This window comes from Haemaphysalis longicornis, unplaced genomic scaffold (genome assembly GCF_048455015.1).
Source record: "Haemaphysalis longicornis isolate Haplotype H1 unplaced genomic scaffold, Haemaphysalis longicornis Haplotype H1 scaffold_7, whole genome shotgun sequence".
In the NCBI taxonomy this organism is placed as follows: domain Eukaryota; kingdom Metazoa; phylum Arthropoda; class Arachnida; order Ixodida; family Ixodidae; genus Haemaphysalis; species Haemaphysalis longicornis.
In genome coordinates, this window is record NW_027526422.1 from 133,998,485 (window position 1) to 134,016,714 (window position 18,230).

The window sequence follows — 18,230 nt, forward strand, 5'->3', positions numbered from 1 at the left end:
TTTTATATTTGCTATATGCACTGAATCAAATAATAAAATTGCTATCGTATCACTGCACAAAGCTAGAAGCACTACATGCAGAAGTATAAGAATATATTTATGCCTCTTGAAATAGAACAGAAAGTGACGCCTGGTGAAAAGTCTGGCCCACTCCTTCGTAAGTATGCTGGCATGGTTGTTGTCGCTGTTGATGGACAACCTTATTGCTGCGTATGCTGATATCATAAGCTTCGTTTGCATGGTCACATTTTGCTCGTCTTGTGACTTTGTGCTCGCCACCGCAAGAGTTTTCTTAGTCACCTTGTGGTCATTCACGGTGCTTGCAAGCGGTGGCTGCCAGTCGGGAGAACCATGGGTTCGCCTCGGTGTGGCCCTTTTGAGTTGTCCATTTGTGAGCTCCTCGACAAAGTGCTTTCTGCCCCTTCTACTGTTCTCTGAAACTTTATTTTGTGTGCCAACCTGACAAATGTAGCACATTGTGATGCACTTGTAAGGGCGTTGACAAGGGCTACGAGATACATTTGTCTCGCATTTGCCTCGGTCAAATTTGTCTCGCAGATAACTTTCACCATAGCAGTCGCCATCATGCAAACCAGGTCTTTGTATTTTGGCTTGTCGATGGTTCTTTGTGCATTTTGTGCCATTGTTGTTTCTTTGGAAAGGAGTTCCAGGGCAGAACGTAATTAGTTGATAACTGTGAGTATGAAGGGAGTTATGAAAGTTGTGGTGACCCACCTGTAAATGGGAAAATAATTTCACAAGCCGGCAGAACAGCGTTAACAAGAAAAGCGCATCAGCCTGGGATTTGTACGTCCTTCTTTCCGAAATATGTGATGGCAGGTCTTTAGTAGTGGCGAATAAGCACATGGTTTAACGTAAACCATCTGTTTAGGGTAACCAGACGTACTGAATGTAAACAAAATCACTTTGTTTCAGGCACGCTGTCAATGGCGCAACACAGAAACAGATAGCTGCAAAAAATATTTTTGAAATACGGATTTTATCAGAAAAGCAGTGTTGCATGATCACATATATACAAAATATTTCCTGAGAATATTGTCGTTTAGAGGGAAACAAAGTGAGTTTTGCTTGTAGAATATAAACACCGGTTGAGTCTGTGTAAACAATGCTGCTGCATGGCCACGGGGCTCTATGTGGTTGTCAATATACAATCACATTGAAAATCAAGGTGGCTATGTTTACCTGATGCTTTTTTATGGACAGTTGACTGATCTACAACTTAAAAGTTAACGCTTAGCCAAAAAACAATGTTCAGGTCAGCAATTTTGAATACCGCAATTTCTTGCACTAGTTTAGGGACTTTAAATGTATCGCGTCTTTATAAAGTTAAAGCAAGCTCAAAGCCAATTTTCTAAACCCTTCTGATAAATTGAGAGGGGAGGTAGAGGAAAACAATTAGAAAGCTTACTCAAAGCTGCAATGACTGCAGAGTCAGGCAGGGTGGTGCAGTGATTTCTGTTGATGCTTAATGCTAAAAAAATAGGACATTAACAACTTAAAGATGCCTCCAAATATCAGGCCTTTCGTTGATTGTTATTATATGTACTTCTTTATTTATGTACTTGTTAATGCAGGCAGCATGTGTGTTAGTCTTATTGCAAAACGCTTGGGCAATACACAGACAGCAACTTGTAATTTACTACGGGTGGTTCATCAATTATCATAGTATATCTAACAGGTGAAAACACGCACATCACATTTCATACAGTGGAGATGTTAAAACATCAGGAAGCAGAAAAATTAACCACAAAATAGCCACAAATTAGCCACACTATTACCTCTCTGCCGTAGAGGCAAGCCTTTCCTAATTGTGGTTTTATATGATTGCAGTGCAGTTGCCGTGCGGTGTGAGAGCCGAACGACATGAACTCCATGCAAGCCGCAGAAAAAAAAATTATTGGCTACTTATAGTGCTTCATTACAGTGTGAAGACAGAAGCCTACCTAGGCATTTTGTTGAACTGCTGTTGAGCATTTTGGGTGCACCTCCACCTGTGCCATTCCGTCACAGGGACTGCACCCTCCAAAGCTCGTTGCACTCGTTCACCATTGCCAAGAACCTGCAGTTCCTCCCCATCGGTATCTCTACCCTTTAAGGCAGTTTGCATTGTACCTGCTGCAGCCACCTACCCTCCTTGGGCGGTGCCGCTCCCCTTTCTTGGTGCGCGTTGCGTCACCCCTTCTCACAGCCTCCTTTGAACTAGCCTAATGTTATCCATCGACCTCTGGTTAAGTCGTCTTTCAAGTTAGAAAAAATGTACATTGTTGAATGCGGCTCATCCTTGCCTTATGGTCGTGTGTCAGTAAGCACTTTAGGACAGCCCACAAAGCTGACACTATGTGCCATTGAATTGAATTGAATTGAATTGAATTGAATTGTTTTTTATTATTCCAAACGGTTATTGACGCCATCATGTGAAAAATGTGTCCACGACTTTAGTTGCATTAGAGCAGTCCATAACTAGATACAAGGCAATAAGAGCATTAGGAGTACCATTGGATGTCGAGCCTAGATGCCCCAGTGCAATGGCATCTGAAATGCCAATGTAATGTCCCTAGAAAGTAATTGCACTTGCACTAAAAGCTCATGCCTTCTTAGATCTGGCCGAGCGGCTAATGCAGCCCAGTTTGTTGGCTGGCTGCCAGATCTGTGTGGACTTGAGCAATTCGTGGACGCACTCATGGTTATGCCTTACAAGTTTATCCTGAAACCTGGGTACTGCCAAGCAAGCCCTCTGGAAAGTGGCTGCAACCAGTTTTGGATGTCGCAGAATATGAAGCAGCAGTCAAGCTAGCAGGGGTGAGACAGCTGCGCATATTGCGCAGTTTTGATACAAAGTTGTTTTCCTGCGCCAGGCTGCTCCAAAAGCTTGAAAATCGGAAAAATTGCGCCAAACTGCTCCAAAGCAGTATGAGAGCCAAGGATTTGAATGCTCCCGTCAGTTTCAGTGGGCGAAAATGCTTTCTGACGGCATAATTTTTCAGCACCCCTGTCGGGCGCTTCGACGCACCAACTGGAGCGGGCCGGGGGACGAGCAGCGCGGAAATGGAAAGCACGTGTTGCGCGGCGCTTTCCGCCTGCTCGCACCGGATGTCCTAACCGCCACCACATGGGACGGCCACCGACGAAGAGCAATGGAAATGAAGACAGAGAGACGCGGCCCGGGCGCAGGAGAGCTCGGTCCGTTGTCTTCGGTCTCCGCGCGAGTCCTGTTTTTTAGTCGCCCGCCGGGCTGTAAATAAATCTACAGTTTTGTATCGGAGGCTGAGTTTGTCGGTTGAGGATATTCGGGGTCAGATCCTCAGCACTGCTGCGGCTTGGAGGAGAAGCCCCGGGGAAAAGAACATCACGAAGATAACTACCCCTAAGGTGATGGTGTTTGTAAAAGTTTAATTTATTGATCAATCAATAAAAAACGCATAAAATTGTCCCAGAAAGTTTTTTCGAAAGAGACAATGTCGTGGTGCACATGTTATATTCTGTACATTTTTAAAGCTTTTCCATCGAAAACCATCGCAAAGTCCTATATAAAAATACTAATGTTTACTGAGGCGACGAAACTTGTTCAAGCTGATGAAAAAACGACAATTTTTGGAGCGCCATATCTCCGGAACGACATCACTGGGCGCCGCATTGGAAAACGTGATCAGCGGGCGAAGCAGTTACTCGTGGTTCAGGCTAGTTCACTCTAGGTCAGGCAGAGTGCTATTATTTCTACCGTGGTTTCAGTTATTGGGGTGGGTACATTTAGTTGTTTGATCTGTTACGGGAAGTTGCGCCGCTCGGAAGACTGAGTTCATCAAAAACAACGCGGTGCCCGCGAATTTGCCATGTTTCGGCCTTGAGTGTGAGGCGCGGTGCGTGCCTGAAGTGAAATTTCGGACTTATTGCGGTGTTATGAAACGCTGTTATCGCTGCCTTTGACAGCGAGCTTCCTCTGGTACAAGAAATACAAGGACTCTGGTAGAACATAGTAGGTACTTTATCGAAAGGCTATTTCAGTGTTATTTACGTTCAAAACCGATGAAAAAGTGCACTCCCCCCCCCCCCCCCTCGATTTGCCAAAAATTTGATTTTTTAGGCACATAAGCTGACATAATAAATGTTGTTCACTGCTCCAAATCAAGGTTCTTCTGCTCCAAAATCGAGATTTCGCTGCTCCAAAAACTGCTCCCAAATCGGATTCAGCTGTCTCACCCCTGAGCTAGCTTCTCTGGAGGGGGTCTCGACTTGGAGCTTTTCTATGGCTGCGTCTAATCCGCATATCTGACACCGTGCTCAAACTATGGTTTAATACAGAGGACACATTGCTTGTTACCTGAGCAAGTAATCGATGCCGAAAGTGGATATATGCACATTGAGGTACAGTGAAGTTACCTCAGTAGTTAGGGGGCACAAGTGCAGCGACATTTTCACATCTTGAATCTTTCATGCGCTTCAGCTATGATAATGAGACATGGTAATCAGACACATAAGACCAATAGGTGTGGCATTTTCAGATTACAGGCTTAGGTGACTGTTTGAGAGACCTTAGTGGACACCCTTTTGGGATTAGAGCCGGCAATCGACAAACCCAGAATGGATGAAAGACAAAATAAAACGAAGCTGAAGAGTGCACAAGCATGAAAGCTTCTCCCAATCGCTAATGAAGACCCATTAAGAAAACATGCAACACGGCAGCACTAAAGGAGGTGAGTACCATATTTACTCGCGTAATGAACCCATTTTTTTTCTAGAAAATTAAGCATGATTTTGGGGAGAGGGTTCATTATGCGAGAAAAATTTGCAAGAGATTTGTCAAAATTGGAATTTCATACGAGAAGTGCGGTTAAAGTCTTGCATTTTTTGTAAAAACACGTAGGCAATTATGTAATGAAATTTCTTTTTTATTCCCAACATGCGAGTCATGAAGCTGCCCTCCTCACTAAAGTCCCTTGCGGCTTCACATTTGTTGTTAGCCCACAGCGCAGTCTTCCGTGCTGTCAAGGCACTTCAAAATATCTTTTCCGATACCGGGAAACTTCCCCTCTTTGGGCCCACGAAACACGGTGATCCCTATTCACTGCCCGAAAACCTCTTGTTTTCACCCGTAGCGTACACGCACTGGGTCAACACTGAAGTGCCGCCCAGCGCGCGGTTTCTATGTGCATCAATGCATGCTCCACCACCTTCAGTTTAAAACTGGCTGTGTAGCTCATGTACAGGCCCATCGCACGGAGCGCACCAGGAGCACAAAAAAAAGTCGCAACACAGCATAACAACAAAACCATGGAGCGTAATGGCGACGTCGCGGAACAGCAAGAGCAGTGGAGTGCGGAGTGCACTTAGTGCTTTGTTCGCATGCTGCCAGAACCAGCCGGAACAGCAAAGAGCAGGGAAAGAGTGCGGAGTGCGTTCTGTGCTTTGTTGCACGCCACAACGTTTCTATGGCGCAAGAAGGTTTGTTTTGCATTCAGCAGGTGGCGCTTCGCAAGCACGCAATTTTTAAATTGCGAGCCACAGCATTCACACTCACGTCTCTGGATACTGTTGAGATTTATTTTTGTTGGATTGCGTTTTTAGCATTTCTGCCCGTACTGTAACAGGATATCGAGTTACTGAGATCGTCTACGGCATCAGCAACCATGCTGAGATAAAAAACATATTCCCACTGTATTTTTTATTCAATGTGACAAAAAAAGCTAATTGTCAAGAACAGGGGGGGGGGGAGGGTTCATTACGCGAGTGGGTTCATTATGCGAGTAAATACGGTATAAGAGCTTACACAATGCATGTAAAAAGGTACAGCAGTAGGAAGAATGATTACTGGAAGTCTGTAGAAGAATAGAGAAGGGGAGAATGTCTTAGCTGCGGTTGTTGCGGTGAGGAATAGTGCCTGGGTTGTCCCTGATGTCTCCTTCCTGTCTTAGGTCTCAAACCCACTCAGGGTCCAGTGCTGCCAGAAAAAGCTGGGCCATGGGCGCAAAGGACTTCTTCAGCCTAGGGTGAAGGAAATCTTCACCCTAGCCTCCCCTGGGCTCCCACTGAAGCAAATCCAATCTTCGGGTTTCTGCGTCTAGCTCGGTGGCTCTGTCCCATGAGAACTGTAGCCGTTGAAAACTGCAGGGCTGTTGAACTCATTAGCCAATTCGGCCAGCACTGCGTAGTAGTTTGTCTATATAGAGTAGAGAGGATCTGCTCCCCAGTCATCCGTGAGATCGTCTTGGCCAACCTTAGATGAGCTTTCCATTGTTTCCTTGTCCAGGGCTCCGATCTTCCCTGCATTCACTACAGCTTTCCTGGTCCCTGCAGGCATCTCATGCTCCACAGTGGCACAGCATTCGTGCCACAACAGACCCCTTATGCCTGCACATGCTGGTACCACCACTTGCTTTCAAACACCATTGAAATAGAGAGAAAAAGAGAGAGAGAGAGAGAAGTAACATTTATTCAAAGAGCTCCCCTGTTACCCACATAGCCGCAGTGACCTAGAGGCCTCACTAGGTGACTAGCACCTGAAGCTTGTTTTGGTGTTGGAACAAAACTCGCTCTCAGCTGAGTAAGGTTATCCTGTAGATGAAAGAGGTGTCTTTCAAAATAATTAAACCCCTTAAATTAAAAATGATTTTATAGCTGCTCCACAGCACGTGTGCTGCTATACAGAATGGTAGAAACACCGCCCAGTCCGGACATATGCCCACGTTGCCTGTCGTCCATTATGCCTCGAAAATACTCTTGTCGCAACATGACGAAACTAGCCTGGTAAGCATACTGTCACTACCGTGGTGTTGAGGACTCACTTGTTCAACTGTTAGTGTTCACAACATTCTGCAGGTCTCGGAGGAGAGACATCTGACGCTTTTACAGAGGATGGTCTCAGAAGTCGTGCTGCACTGAGAACTTACTTTGAACAATTTCCTCTCCTTTATGCCAGTTGAATTGAATGTCGTATTGAATTAGGAGTAAGACCAGTCACCTGCATAGGTTTTTTCCTTGAGAGTGAATGTCGAGTTGAACTGCCACAAATCAGTTCAGTGCTGGCTGTCCCTTTTCTTCTAAGAAATTAAAAGTTTAAGTAGGTTGTCAGTATTGAGTACCAATGTGTACTGGTAAACTGAAGGCTCGAACTGAGGATTCATCCTGACTTGAGCATACTGGAAAAAGCTGTACAGTGGCACAGTTTTAATTAGAGACAAGACGCATAGGGATGTTGATCTCCTTGTCAGGTTCGCGGCCGATTCATTGCGAATGGTGCAGCGTTCAGATAGAACTCTTGGCCAGTTATGACTAGATGGCCTAATAAAACCACAAATCGGTAAGTTTATTTTAGTAGAACAGGATTCCCGACAGTAAATTCTTCGAAAATCTTGTTTCAGGACCTTATGTTTGACCATTCTTTTTTCAGTAAATATAAAAAACTGTGGAGACAATTGAATTTTTTGGTGTTTCACAGAGTTCTTGGCCATGAGGGATGCTGCATCCAAGGTGACTGCGATCCCCAGCTCATTCTTAGTGCAGCGCTCTCCAAGACACCTCATCCGTCTCATAGACATACCCTCGCAGAACCCAAAGTCCATGGAGAATACCTGAGCAAGGACATTGTTCTCTTGCAGTGGTGCGACCCGTTCCTGATACCAGCTCCTGTTCAGTTTGCTGTTGGGGATCCCCAGTTCGTGGGCCTTGACCATTCTCTTTGTAGTCTCCACAGTTGCAGGAACCTTGCAGGTGTCTTGTCAGTCTCCAACATCTCTTTCTAGTTCCAGCCCGTCCTATGCACACTGAGCCGGTCCATTGACCTCCGGCCAAAAAGAAAAAGACTCGGTAGAAACGGGTAGACCCTAGGATGGCAGATGCCTGGACCCACACATGGCTTTCAACTTCATGCGAGTGCAGCAGCGTTAAAGGGCTGAATCTCCTTTGCAGCAGATGCATATGCAATGCTACTCTTGTGCCAGTGTTAAGCACTGCGAATATTTTGTAGAGTGTTCACTGGTAAATGGACATTGATTCCTTTCATGGGTTTGTAGGGCCAGGTGGGATGTGGGACAGGCACTAGGGAACTGTGGAGACGTAATTGAATTTTCTGGCATTTCAGAGAGTTCTTGGCCTTGTGTGACTCTGCCTTGTGGGACTCTGCAGGGGACTGCGTTAACCAGCTCATTCTTAGTGCAGCTTTCTCCTACACTCCTCATTCATCTCATTATCCAAGACACCTCATCCGTTGTGTAACAGTTCCAGACAAAGTCTGGATCTGTTACACAAGCGACAAGTAAAATAACCTCGTCAATCTAAGAACACAGTGAAAACAAAGGTTGCTCATGCAGGATGCCGCCTATGGGATTCTTGTGAACCTTTAATAATTTTTAGGCTCTGGCTCGTCGGCCAAACGTTCATTCTTTGTACACCTCGAAGAGCCATTGGGTGGGCAGGCAAGGTGGAAGAGCAGCGAGTGTTTTGATTGCCACTGTGTGTCCAGTCGTAGAAGAAGGAACTACGACTGCCGTATGTAGGGGCAGGGTATGTACGACTGCCCCTATGTAGGGTATGTACGACTGCCGTGTGCGCTGCCGTATGTAGGGGCAGCAATTTCGGCTTCAGCTGACACCGAGGGTAGTTTCTCAGAGCAGCACTGCTGTGGCAGTGAGGAGGCGAAAAATAAGACGACAGAATGATGCTTTTTTTAGCCAATGACTTGGTGGGATTTGACTCAAAACCCAATGCCAGAGAAGATTTGCTGGCTAGGCTGAAATCGCTGCAGTTCCACGTGAATACTGAGGAGGGAAGAGCCTCAGCGAATTGTTTGACCGGAAAAACTGTGGTCCTGCAGTCTAGCGGCGGTCTTTGTGAACTGGGCAGATCTTATTTCAGGATGCGTGGACCACGGCCTGAAAGCAATTTGGTCCTTCGTGTGGATCGGCCTTTCGGGTCTCATTCTGGGACACATGAAATTCTTGCTGAAGGAATGAAAAAATTTGCTTTTGCCATAAGAACTGTTCCGCTAGAGGGCTATGTTTTCTTTCTGTGTTACAAGAACAAAGTGCACAGCATGATGATAGAGGTAGCAGACACCATACAGGTAAAGAGGCAGTTGTCGAATGCTTGCCATGATGGCAGCTCACCGGTCTCGGGAGCCATAGTCCATGTAAAACACCAGAGTACACGGTTTTCTTGCAGCGACATGACCCGTGCCTGGTACCATCGCCCATCCAGTTTGCTCTTGGTGGCCAACAGCTTGCCTTGAGCCTTGAAAATGCTCCTGCTTTCTCGGTAGACTTTTTGTTGCACAGACCCTGCAGGTCCCTTGTCAGTCACCAGCATCTCTTGCAAGTTCCTCTTGCGGTGATCTCAAGGTGTCAGGTTGTCCATCGAGTGGGTTTAGATGTAGTGGTGAAATGCCCCTTCCAAAACAAATAAATATGAAGTGGGATGTTTGCATTTTCCCATAGAAAAATGTGTGATTCAAATCATATAGGTACTTTCACCCCAAAGGCTCCATTTTCTTTGGTATCATGGTAAGCTTTCTGACGGGGGGCCTTTCCTTAGCGTTCACACAACGCGGCATGGCAGCCATATCAAACTCACTCTTTCAGCTGCATAGCAGTCCAAAGGGGCTGTGCACCCTCTTTGCTGCACAGCAAGTCCCACGGAATGGCAGGAGGGGCTGCTGCTTTTCGTTTGACACAAACTGAAGGTTGCTGATGTGACCCTGCATAGAAAGACCACAGGTTCATAGAAAGACCACAGAAAGACCAGATGTTCAGTCTAATGGCAGTTGCACTGCTCAAAGCTACTGAGCGAAGTTGCAGTTCGTCACACGTCTGAGTCTGGCGACTCGGTGGCTGGGATGCCTCAGTAGGTATAGGTGACCAGGCTTTGTTAGGCGCTCCACGTGTCTACAAAGGAAAGGAATTTCGGCGGCGCAGAGCACAAAAATAGGCGTGCATCGTTAGGTCTGCTTTTCCTGTCGTTAAGTCTGCTTTTAGTGGTTGGTATTCATGTCTGCTATATTTGTGTTTTCCAGAATACCTCCGGGTTTCTGTATGAGAGTGAGAAGTGGGTCACGTGACTATTTTGAACCCACCTAGCTTTGTTTTTCACGGGATACGGCCCGTTTGGCACATGGCGTTTCGTCATAGGCCGGTTCGTAATAGGCCGTTTGGTCACATAGGGTCATTCGTCATAGGCCGGTTCGACAAGTGGGAAAGTTCGTCACAGGTGCACAAAATGAATGTCCACGTGCTTTCTTTTTTTTGTACGCATGTGGGTCTCATGGTTCGACTCAAAAGAGAGATGTAGGAACGTAGCCTAATACAGTAAAGTTCTTGGAGGACGGGCTACAAAGAAGATAGCGCGACCCCCTTCTCCGAGTTGCAGCAGGCTTGGGCACCCTCCATGGGAACAGGCTCACTCGTTCCAGCCGACGGGTAGCATTGAACATTGTTGTCGTTGTAACATTGAACATTGTTGAACATGTGTACGTATCAAGAAGGAAGTCCTTGCATTACGGCTCCGTATATTTAGGATCCAACATTCAGTACTACACATCGTGTTTGCTTGCATAGTGCGCACTAACCTGTTGGTTCAGTTCCGAAGTTCAGCTCACAAGGGACCTCATTTAACATGCATGCACAAACGTTACGCACACACGCAAAAAGAAGTTAGGCGCTGTGGAAATACAGGTCGGCCTAGTCGTCAATAAAACATGTAGGCGCTGCAATCATGGGTACAAAGTATTAGAGCTAAGCGAGTAATCCATGTATAATACGAAAAAAAAGTACATGAACAAAACAACACCCGACGAATAAAACTTTCTTCTTCTCTTTCTCTGGTGTCTTCCCTCGTTCCATTTTGTTGTTTTCTAGTTGTAAGCAATCATCGACGTTTCCCTGTGAAAAGGAGATGCCGCCGCCGCATCTCCGCACAAGAGAAGACGCCAACCCATCGGTTCCACGCCCCGGTCCCAATAATTCCTTGCAGCCACGGCCTGCCCTTACCTGGGCCCTTCCAATCTCCTTACCCTCCTTCCGGCGAATGGTTAAAAAAGCAGGCCCCAGTTAGGTGAAACGCACTAACGTGGCTATCTGGGCGTGTTGGTTTAACATGATTAGGAGAAGACAGCGCGGTTTACACACGGACACAGGGAAGAGTACTTGACACACACGAGCGTGTGTCAAGTACTCTTCCCTGTGTCCGTGTGTAAACCGCGCTGTCTTCTCCTAACCCAGTTAGGTGGCACGGCATAACCCGACTACAGACACACGTCACCCTCTGCGATTGTTCCCACTTTATTTTTTCTCCGCGCATTCATTGAACGCTGCACGTCCGAAACGTGCCTGAACAAAGAAAACGCAAGCTAAGCTTGAGTCGTGTCGTGTAACAGCGGCAGAAATGGGGAGAAAAGTGGACGTGAGTCGCATATAACGCAAAAGCAATTGTAAAGGAAAACCTGATTCATCCTCAGCAGGCAACAACTCGACGCCTAGCTGGTGAATCAGGACACAGGAAGGCCGCTGCGACCTCCGTGAGACATGAGCAAATCTAACTATATCGATTAGACTTTTTTAATAGGCTAATAGAAAACGTCTCACGGATTCCTGGCCTCTTTCCTTGAAAAACGCGACCCATCCCCTGTGCCACAGGTGACTGAAAGGAGGCAGCACTCTCCATGCGTATGATTTTTGTTATTTAGCAAATTCATGTTAACTAACGACGAAACATACACAAATTACCTAATGCTTGTGATGCTAATGCGGCCAGAAATATTCACGGTAAATTACTCAGTAATAAACCCACATTTTGTTTATCCCGTGCACGTAAGTATGGTTGACTACAACAGAATAACGGGCCTGCTGCGACGTCGCAACCACTCGCACAATTTAACCCTCTCATGCATGAATTAAATCCAGAGAATACAAAAATTATTTTGCACCAAAAAGTATTCGTAGGGGCCACAAAGACTATGAAAAAAATTTATTTCAAGTGATCAAGAGCCTCTGTATGAAAGTATCAACGTGTCCCCATTTGAGGACATCATGCTTTAAGTTGATATTTTTCTTTGGTTTCAGCACACATGAGATATATAATACTCTAATCATTCTATTGAGCATTCATGCTAAAACACTGGTAGAAACAATTGCAATTCAAAATGGAATGCTGAAGATCAGTCTTGCACATTCAGCTTAGGTGCTGTGGAAGGACTGGAAGCACTCGGGACACAGAGGCACGTTGCACCGACCGCAGAGGTACCTTGTCTTGCTGCGGCAGGCAAGGCTTCGACAGCGGCTGGCGTACTTTTGTTCGCTCTTCCTTGGGAAATGGCGCCCGCCATCGAGCCTCTTTTCCAGGGGCACATGGTTGAACACTCTCTTCTTTATGGGGGCTGTCGGCGAATCGTTGGATGGTCGTCCTCGTCGCTTCGAGCTCTGTGCTGCTTCACCACGAAATATGAGCGCCTTGGCAACGCGACTTCGGAACTCAAGTTGGTCCATTGGATGCTCCACACCTTTGTCCCACCTCCACACAATCCAGGCGTTCACAACTGCGGCGTTTAGTAGATGGAAGAAAATCCTCAAGTAGCCCCTCTTATTCCGGAAGTCGTTTCTGTACCTTGCAATCAAGGAATCCACGAGGTCAACATCTCCCATGTGTTTGTTGTAAAGTTCCACGGAGTACGGCCGGGTGACATCCATTACTTTTCTCTCTTTTCTGTTGTACCTTTTGGTAGTGCCTCCAGGATGCCGTCCGGCGTAGCTGGAAACAACGTGAACAAGCGAGTTGTCCAGCCACCTTGTCACTGTGATGTTGTCGGCTGAGGTGCAAATTGATGTGCTTCCCCTTCCATCCGCTTTGAGCTCCTTCAAGGGCTTGAGCTTTTTATCCGCTCCTTGCAGACGGTTTGCACGGCATGTACCGACAAACAATATTCCATCCTCTCTCAGTTTCCTGACCAGGGCCATAGATGTGAATAAGTTATCAGCATAAACTTTATAATTTTTCCTTTCAAGTCCCTTGGACAACCTGATGACAACTTCTCCGGCCATACCAATTTCGCTTGAAACATTGGATCGCCCCCCTGTTGCGCCTTGGTATACTTCAAAACGGTAAATGTAGCCAGACACTCCTGCTCTCACCCATACCTTGAAACCCCAGCGCTTCGGCTTACTTGGAAGATATTGCTTTATGGAGGAGCGCCCCTTGAATGGTATCACCATCTCGTCAACGGATTGGTATTCCTCGGGATCAACTGCCGAGCAAAATGCTTCGTTGAGTGCATCAATGACTGGCCTCATTCTAGCTACGCGGTCATTCTGGAAGCTCAGAGTGTCGCTGTTGTCTTTGAAATGCAGAAATCTTCGAATCTCCTCAAAACGGTTGACAGGCATTGAATCGGCGACAAGGTCCATTCGAAGTCCGGATTCCGTTGACCAGTAATTTCTGATTCTAGGATATCTGATGTAAGTCATTACCATGCATATGCCAAGGAAGACTTTTAGCTCTGGCAGTGTCAACCTGAGGTTCTCTTTCCCTTTTTGCACGGCATACAAGTTTGTCTGAAAAACGATGTGCTCCAGTAACGATTCAGGAAAAAGAGCCAGGAAGTAGTCAATGGGGAGCGCACCGTGCACATTGACTTTATGCTTATCAAGGAAATCGGGAGCCTTTCCTGCCCAGTCGTTGCCTTTGTCGGCGATCCACGGTGTGCTGTTCTTGCTCACCATAGATGTTCTGGAGGGGGCTTTAGCTGCACCAGAGCTTGTCGAAGCGCCGTTATGACGCACAGGCTCGCTGTCTTCACTTTCGTCTCCCGAGCTGCTCGAAGTGCCAATATCGGTGAGGAGCGGCTCCCCATCATCCGCTTCGGAATCGTCACCAGAATCAGAGGAGAGCTCTAAAAGAGCATCAATTTCTTCCCTGGAAAGTCCCCGCTTGGAACACATCTTCGAAATGTGTGGTTTTACCCAAGGTTTATGGAAGCGGGAGACTTTTTCACATTCAATAAACCGCGCAAAAGCAAACTCAACGATGCACGTAAAGCGCGGGAAAAAACAAGCACTTTCAGCACTGGCTTGGCATTTTACGAGTATTATTTTTTTTGGTGGCGCTGCAGGTAAGGCTATACGTTTCTTGCATATTGTCCCCACTTGAGGACATCTGTTCTTTTCTTTCTCTACGGCCCACCGCCAAGAAGAAAACTTTAACAAAAGAAGCTCATAATATTCAGGAATTGTTCTTTGCGACCATATTTTTTGTAGTTGAAAAACACCATAACCTGTCGAGCAAATGTTTTTTGTTTTTTGGGAACATTGAACGACCTCAAGCAAGCCTACTGCCCCTCAGAACCTGGCGATTTAAGAAACACAGACAGCTAGCGCCATCTGTGAAACAAGTTAGGAACTCTGACGCGTCCTCAATTGAGGACACTATGCGGCTAATAGCTCGATGCAAGTAACTGGATGATGTCTGTAGTAAGATAAATATGTGTCCTCATATGAGGCCCGTATGCATGAAAGGGTTAAAAATCGATATTCAAAGCCTTCACTAGAACAATGGCAAATGAGAGCGATGATATTGTTGTTGTCACTTTTTTCTCAAGTACATATGGTAGCGCCCGTGACGCTAACGTTATTGTTCCCCCAAATAATACAGAACAAGAAAAACAGTCCCAACGTGACTAGGCATTGATTGTGACTTCTGTGGGCCTTCACTGCACATCACGCATTTTTGTTGATATAGTTCCTTCCGCTATTCCCCTGCACCCCAAAAGGATTTCTTTTTTAAATTTTGGCACCTTATATTATACGGTAGGTTATACCTACGAGCCCGCGATCTGTCGTATGCGGTGCGCATACTTTTGAGTGTGCCGTATAAGCAGGCGCCACCCCACCGTGTGAGCAGGAGGAGGAGCAAAAAAGAATTTTAGTCCCATTTTTACCGCAAAAATGTGTGCTCACCAGCCGACATTTTCACCCAGAGGATGAGTCATACGCTTAACGTAGCGAGGCAATTATAGGTACAGCGCTTACAACTAGCGCTTTCTTTGTATTTTTTGTGGTTCATGTGACTTATCTTTCATGTTGTGAATTACACTTGTTAAATTTTTTTTGTTTATTTTCTGTTTCCTTGTGCCGATGCCTCGTCCACGTCGATTATTGGGTTTTTTTAGGGACATAAATAGGTGCGAATTGCGTGCTTGCAACATTGACGTGAACAACACGAGCAGCCTAGAGCGCTCGCCTGAATTCGTCTGTACCGAAAGACCCGCGTGACGAAAGACCGTACCGAACCGCCCTGTGCTGAAACGTCCTGTTCCGGAAAGACCTTAACCCCATTTTCTTTAATACTGTCGCGCTAACCGCGCGCCCTCAGGGTCATCGGGGAAAAGGGAGAGGAGTGGTAGCTACAAGGGGACTGGAAAGGTGGAAGGGGCGGGGGTGAGCGAGGGTTTAAGAGCGCAGGCGGCGGGAAAAACTCGGTAGCGTGACCTGGCATGACGCTTGCTGCCTGCAGCGTCTTGGCGCTTTGCTCACGAGGTCCGACAGTGAGGCATGGCATTCCTGCACGGCGTGATCATTGGCGACAGTCAGTTGAAATTTCTTTGCCGGTCTCGGCTGCATTTGTTGCCATCAATCGAGACCTGCACCTTCAGTTTTCCAGGGCACGATGCGCCAATGCTCTCGCGAGCAGTAACGCGCGCACATTTTAAGCGCGCGGACTTCGCCGTGCTCTACGTAGGTGGAAACGATTTAGACCACAGGGAAGCGGACCCAAGAAAAATCTGTGAGGACTTCACGGTTCGTATACGAAACCCTTGCATTTTTCAGGTGCATAAAGGAGGAAAGGCTGTGACGCTCTTCATTTTGCAGGCTTTGGTGGTCCAGCTGCAGCGTGGCGTGGCCTCAGCCGTGTTCGTCTTCAAGGTCCTGCCTCGCTGCTCCGCCTCGGCGGTTGCGGAAAGTAAGCGACGGACCCTGAACCGGAACCTCACGCGTGCATTGAAGCGGATGCCAGACGTGTTCATCCTCAACCCTGAGGTAACAAGGACGCCACCCTGTGTATATGAAACTAGCAAGTGCTGGCTTGTTTAGTTTAGGTTTGCAAAATATACAAAGCTGTCGCAGCTGCCTTCTCGCACAGTTTTGGTGTAGTTGATCGCGGACATGTACTTGCAACTGTGCGCTATTCTCAGTGCTAAGCATAACGACACGGCTTGGTCATGAGACAAAATTTAAGGATGTCGCCACTGTTAAAAAGGCTTTTGTTTAACGCAGTTTTTTTTCTTTTTTATATTTCGAGAACCCCCAAACATTCGGAAATGTTCTGCAGACAGGATCATATTCTTATCTTGGTTAGTTCAAAAGTCATAGTCAATTTTTTAAGAGCTGATGAGTGGTTGTGAAACCGAAACCTAAGTGGTCCGCTAACAGAATCTGATGACGCAACGAATATGAGCAGAGTATATTTGCAAGTTTTCTGGTATGCTTTAGTCTGATACGAAAATGGTTATTCAAAGAATTTCTAAGGCTTCTTTTTTCTAGACATTGATTTAAATTTTCATAAGGGGAATGCGTGACTCCGCAAGCGTCTCTGTTGTTTACTATTTGTACGCACTTTATGCTACCGCTTTGCATGCTATCGGGCTCATCCTTTTTATAGGTATGCTTAGTAAAAACAGTAATAACATAAGCTGGATGTTTTAATGAGCAGGCGTAGTCAAGCTCAGGCTAAAAAAGCAACTGAAGCGAAAGTTTCAGGACAATCGGTACACAGTGAATGCTTCAGCCTATGTGGCGCCACCAACACGTTTTCTTTTTAAAGCTCTACAGGTGATGGCTACAGTATTCTCAAAACTACAGTTAGTGTGAATGCTTTACCCGAAAAGTGAAAATTCTGGCTACTTTAAACAAATGCAAATAGATACCGTATTTACTCGCGTAATCCTCGCACTCGCGTAATCCTCGCACCCCTAATGTGAGCCACCAAAACTTGAATTTTTCGGTTCCTCGCATAATCCTCGCACCCCCAACTTTGCAGCGGCGAAAGTTGCCTGCTCGCGAAACCCGCATGGTGCACGCGCTCTCCAACGCGCGCCCTCCCCCGACGCCTCTCCGTTCGGCGGAGAGCGCTGTGTATCCGAGGCCATCCAGGCGCCCTAACAGGCGCCCTAACACGCTACTCACACTGTCCTGGACCGGTTTCGCGCATGTTTCGCGTGCGCGCAACTTGTGGACGGTGTTCGCACAGCCCGCTGTCGTGTCGTCGTGTCGTCGTGTCGCCGTCGTGGTCCCGCCGTTGAGCGGCAGCAGTCAGTGAGTCACTCGCGTCAGTGGTGGATGGCTCGCTGCCGTTTTGAGAACTTTTTGATCTAATTGTTTTGTGCTTGGTGCCGCTTCGCCATCGGGAGGAACGCCAGCTACACTGCCGCTTTCAATTTCTACACTGCCGCTTTCAAATTGAAAGCGAAACAGTACGCGATCGAACACGGCAACCTTGCCGCAGGCAGGCACATCGGCGTCACCGACTTCAACGTGCGTTACTGGAGTAGGGCACGCACATACGACGACGAGATAGGGCGCGCGCCAGAAAGCAAAGGCGGCAATTTCATGATCGCTGATTGACGGGAGACTGTTTACGTTGTAAATAATAAAATAAAAAGAAATAGCTGTTGTTGGCAACACTGAGCTTACCTATACAAAAAACGACCGCTACATTTAGCGGGATTGGCATAAGGCAAATTGGCAACACTGTGCACCGGATTTTTTCCCCGCATAATTCTCGCACCCCTAACTTTGCATTGACTTTTCAGAAAAAAAAGTGCGAGGATTATGCGAGTAAATACGGTATGACCAACAAAATTATGCATCATTTGCTTTGACACTAATTCATCAGATGTCGCTGCCTGCGCCACGGCGGCCGAAACATGCAAACCGCAAACGGGGCGCTAAAACGTGTTTTACCGTTTTCAGCGGTAAACGGAAACTCTGGATTCTGGTAACACGGTAAACGGTAACGCAAACACGGTAACGACTAGCCAGAGTAACATTTGATTAATCAATTTCAATGATTACAGATGATCGGCCATTAAACGAACCGCCACGCTTGACCACGCCCGCTTCAGAACAAGCAGCGAGAGCAGTCTTTCTTGATAGTTACGCAGCCTAATGAACCGCTTCTGCTAATTAGGCAGTTTTAGCATATCGTTACTATGTTTGTGTTACCGTTTGCCGTGTAAC

At 46.7% G+C, this 18,230-nt stretch overlaps 1 protein-coding gene across 3 annotated transcripts in view; it reads left to right on the forward strand.

Annotated features, from left to right (window-relative positions):
• The window catches only part of LOC144147018 (uncharacterized), a 60,984-nt gene that overhangs the window by 36,691 nt on the left and 6,063 nt on the right, over nt 1-18,230 (forward strand). For all 3 annotated transcript variants that reach the window (XM_077679032.1, XM_077679033.1, XM_077679034.1), the window contains one exon: nt 15,864-16,031. In XM_077679032.1, the coding sequence (XP_077535158.1) occupies nt 15,864-16,031 (168 nt within the window). The remainder of the gene's footprint in view (nt 1-15,863; nt 16,032-18,230) is intronic.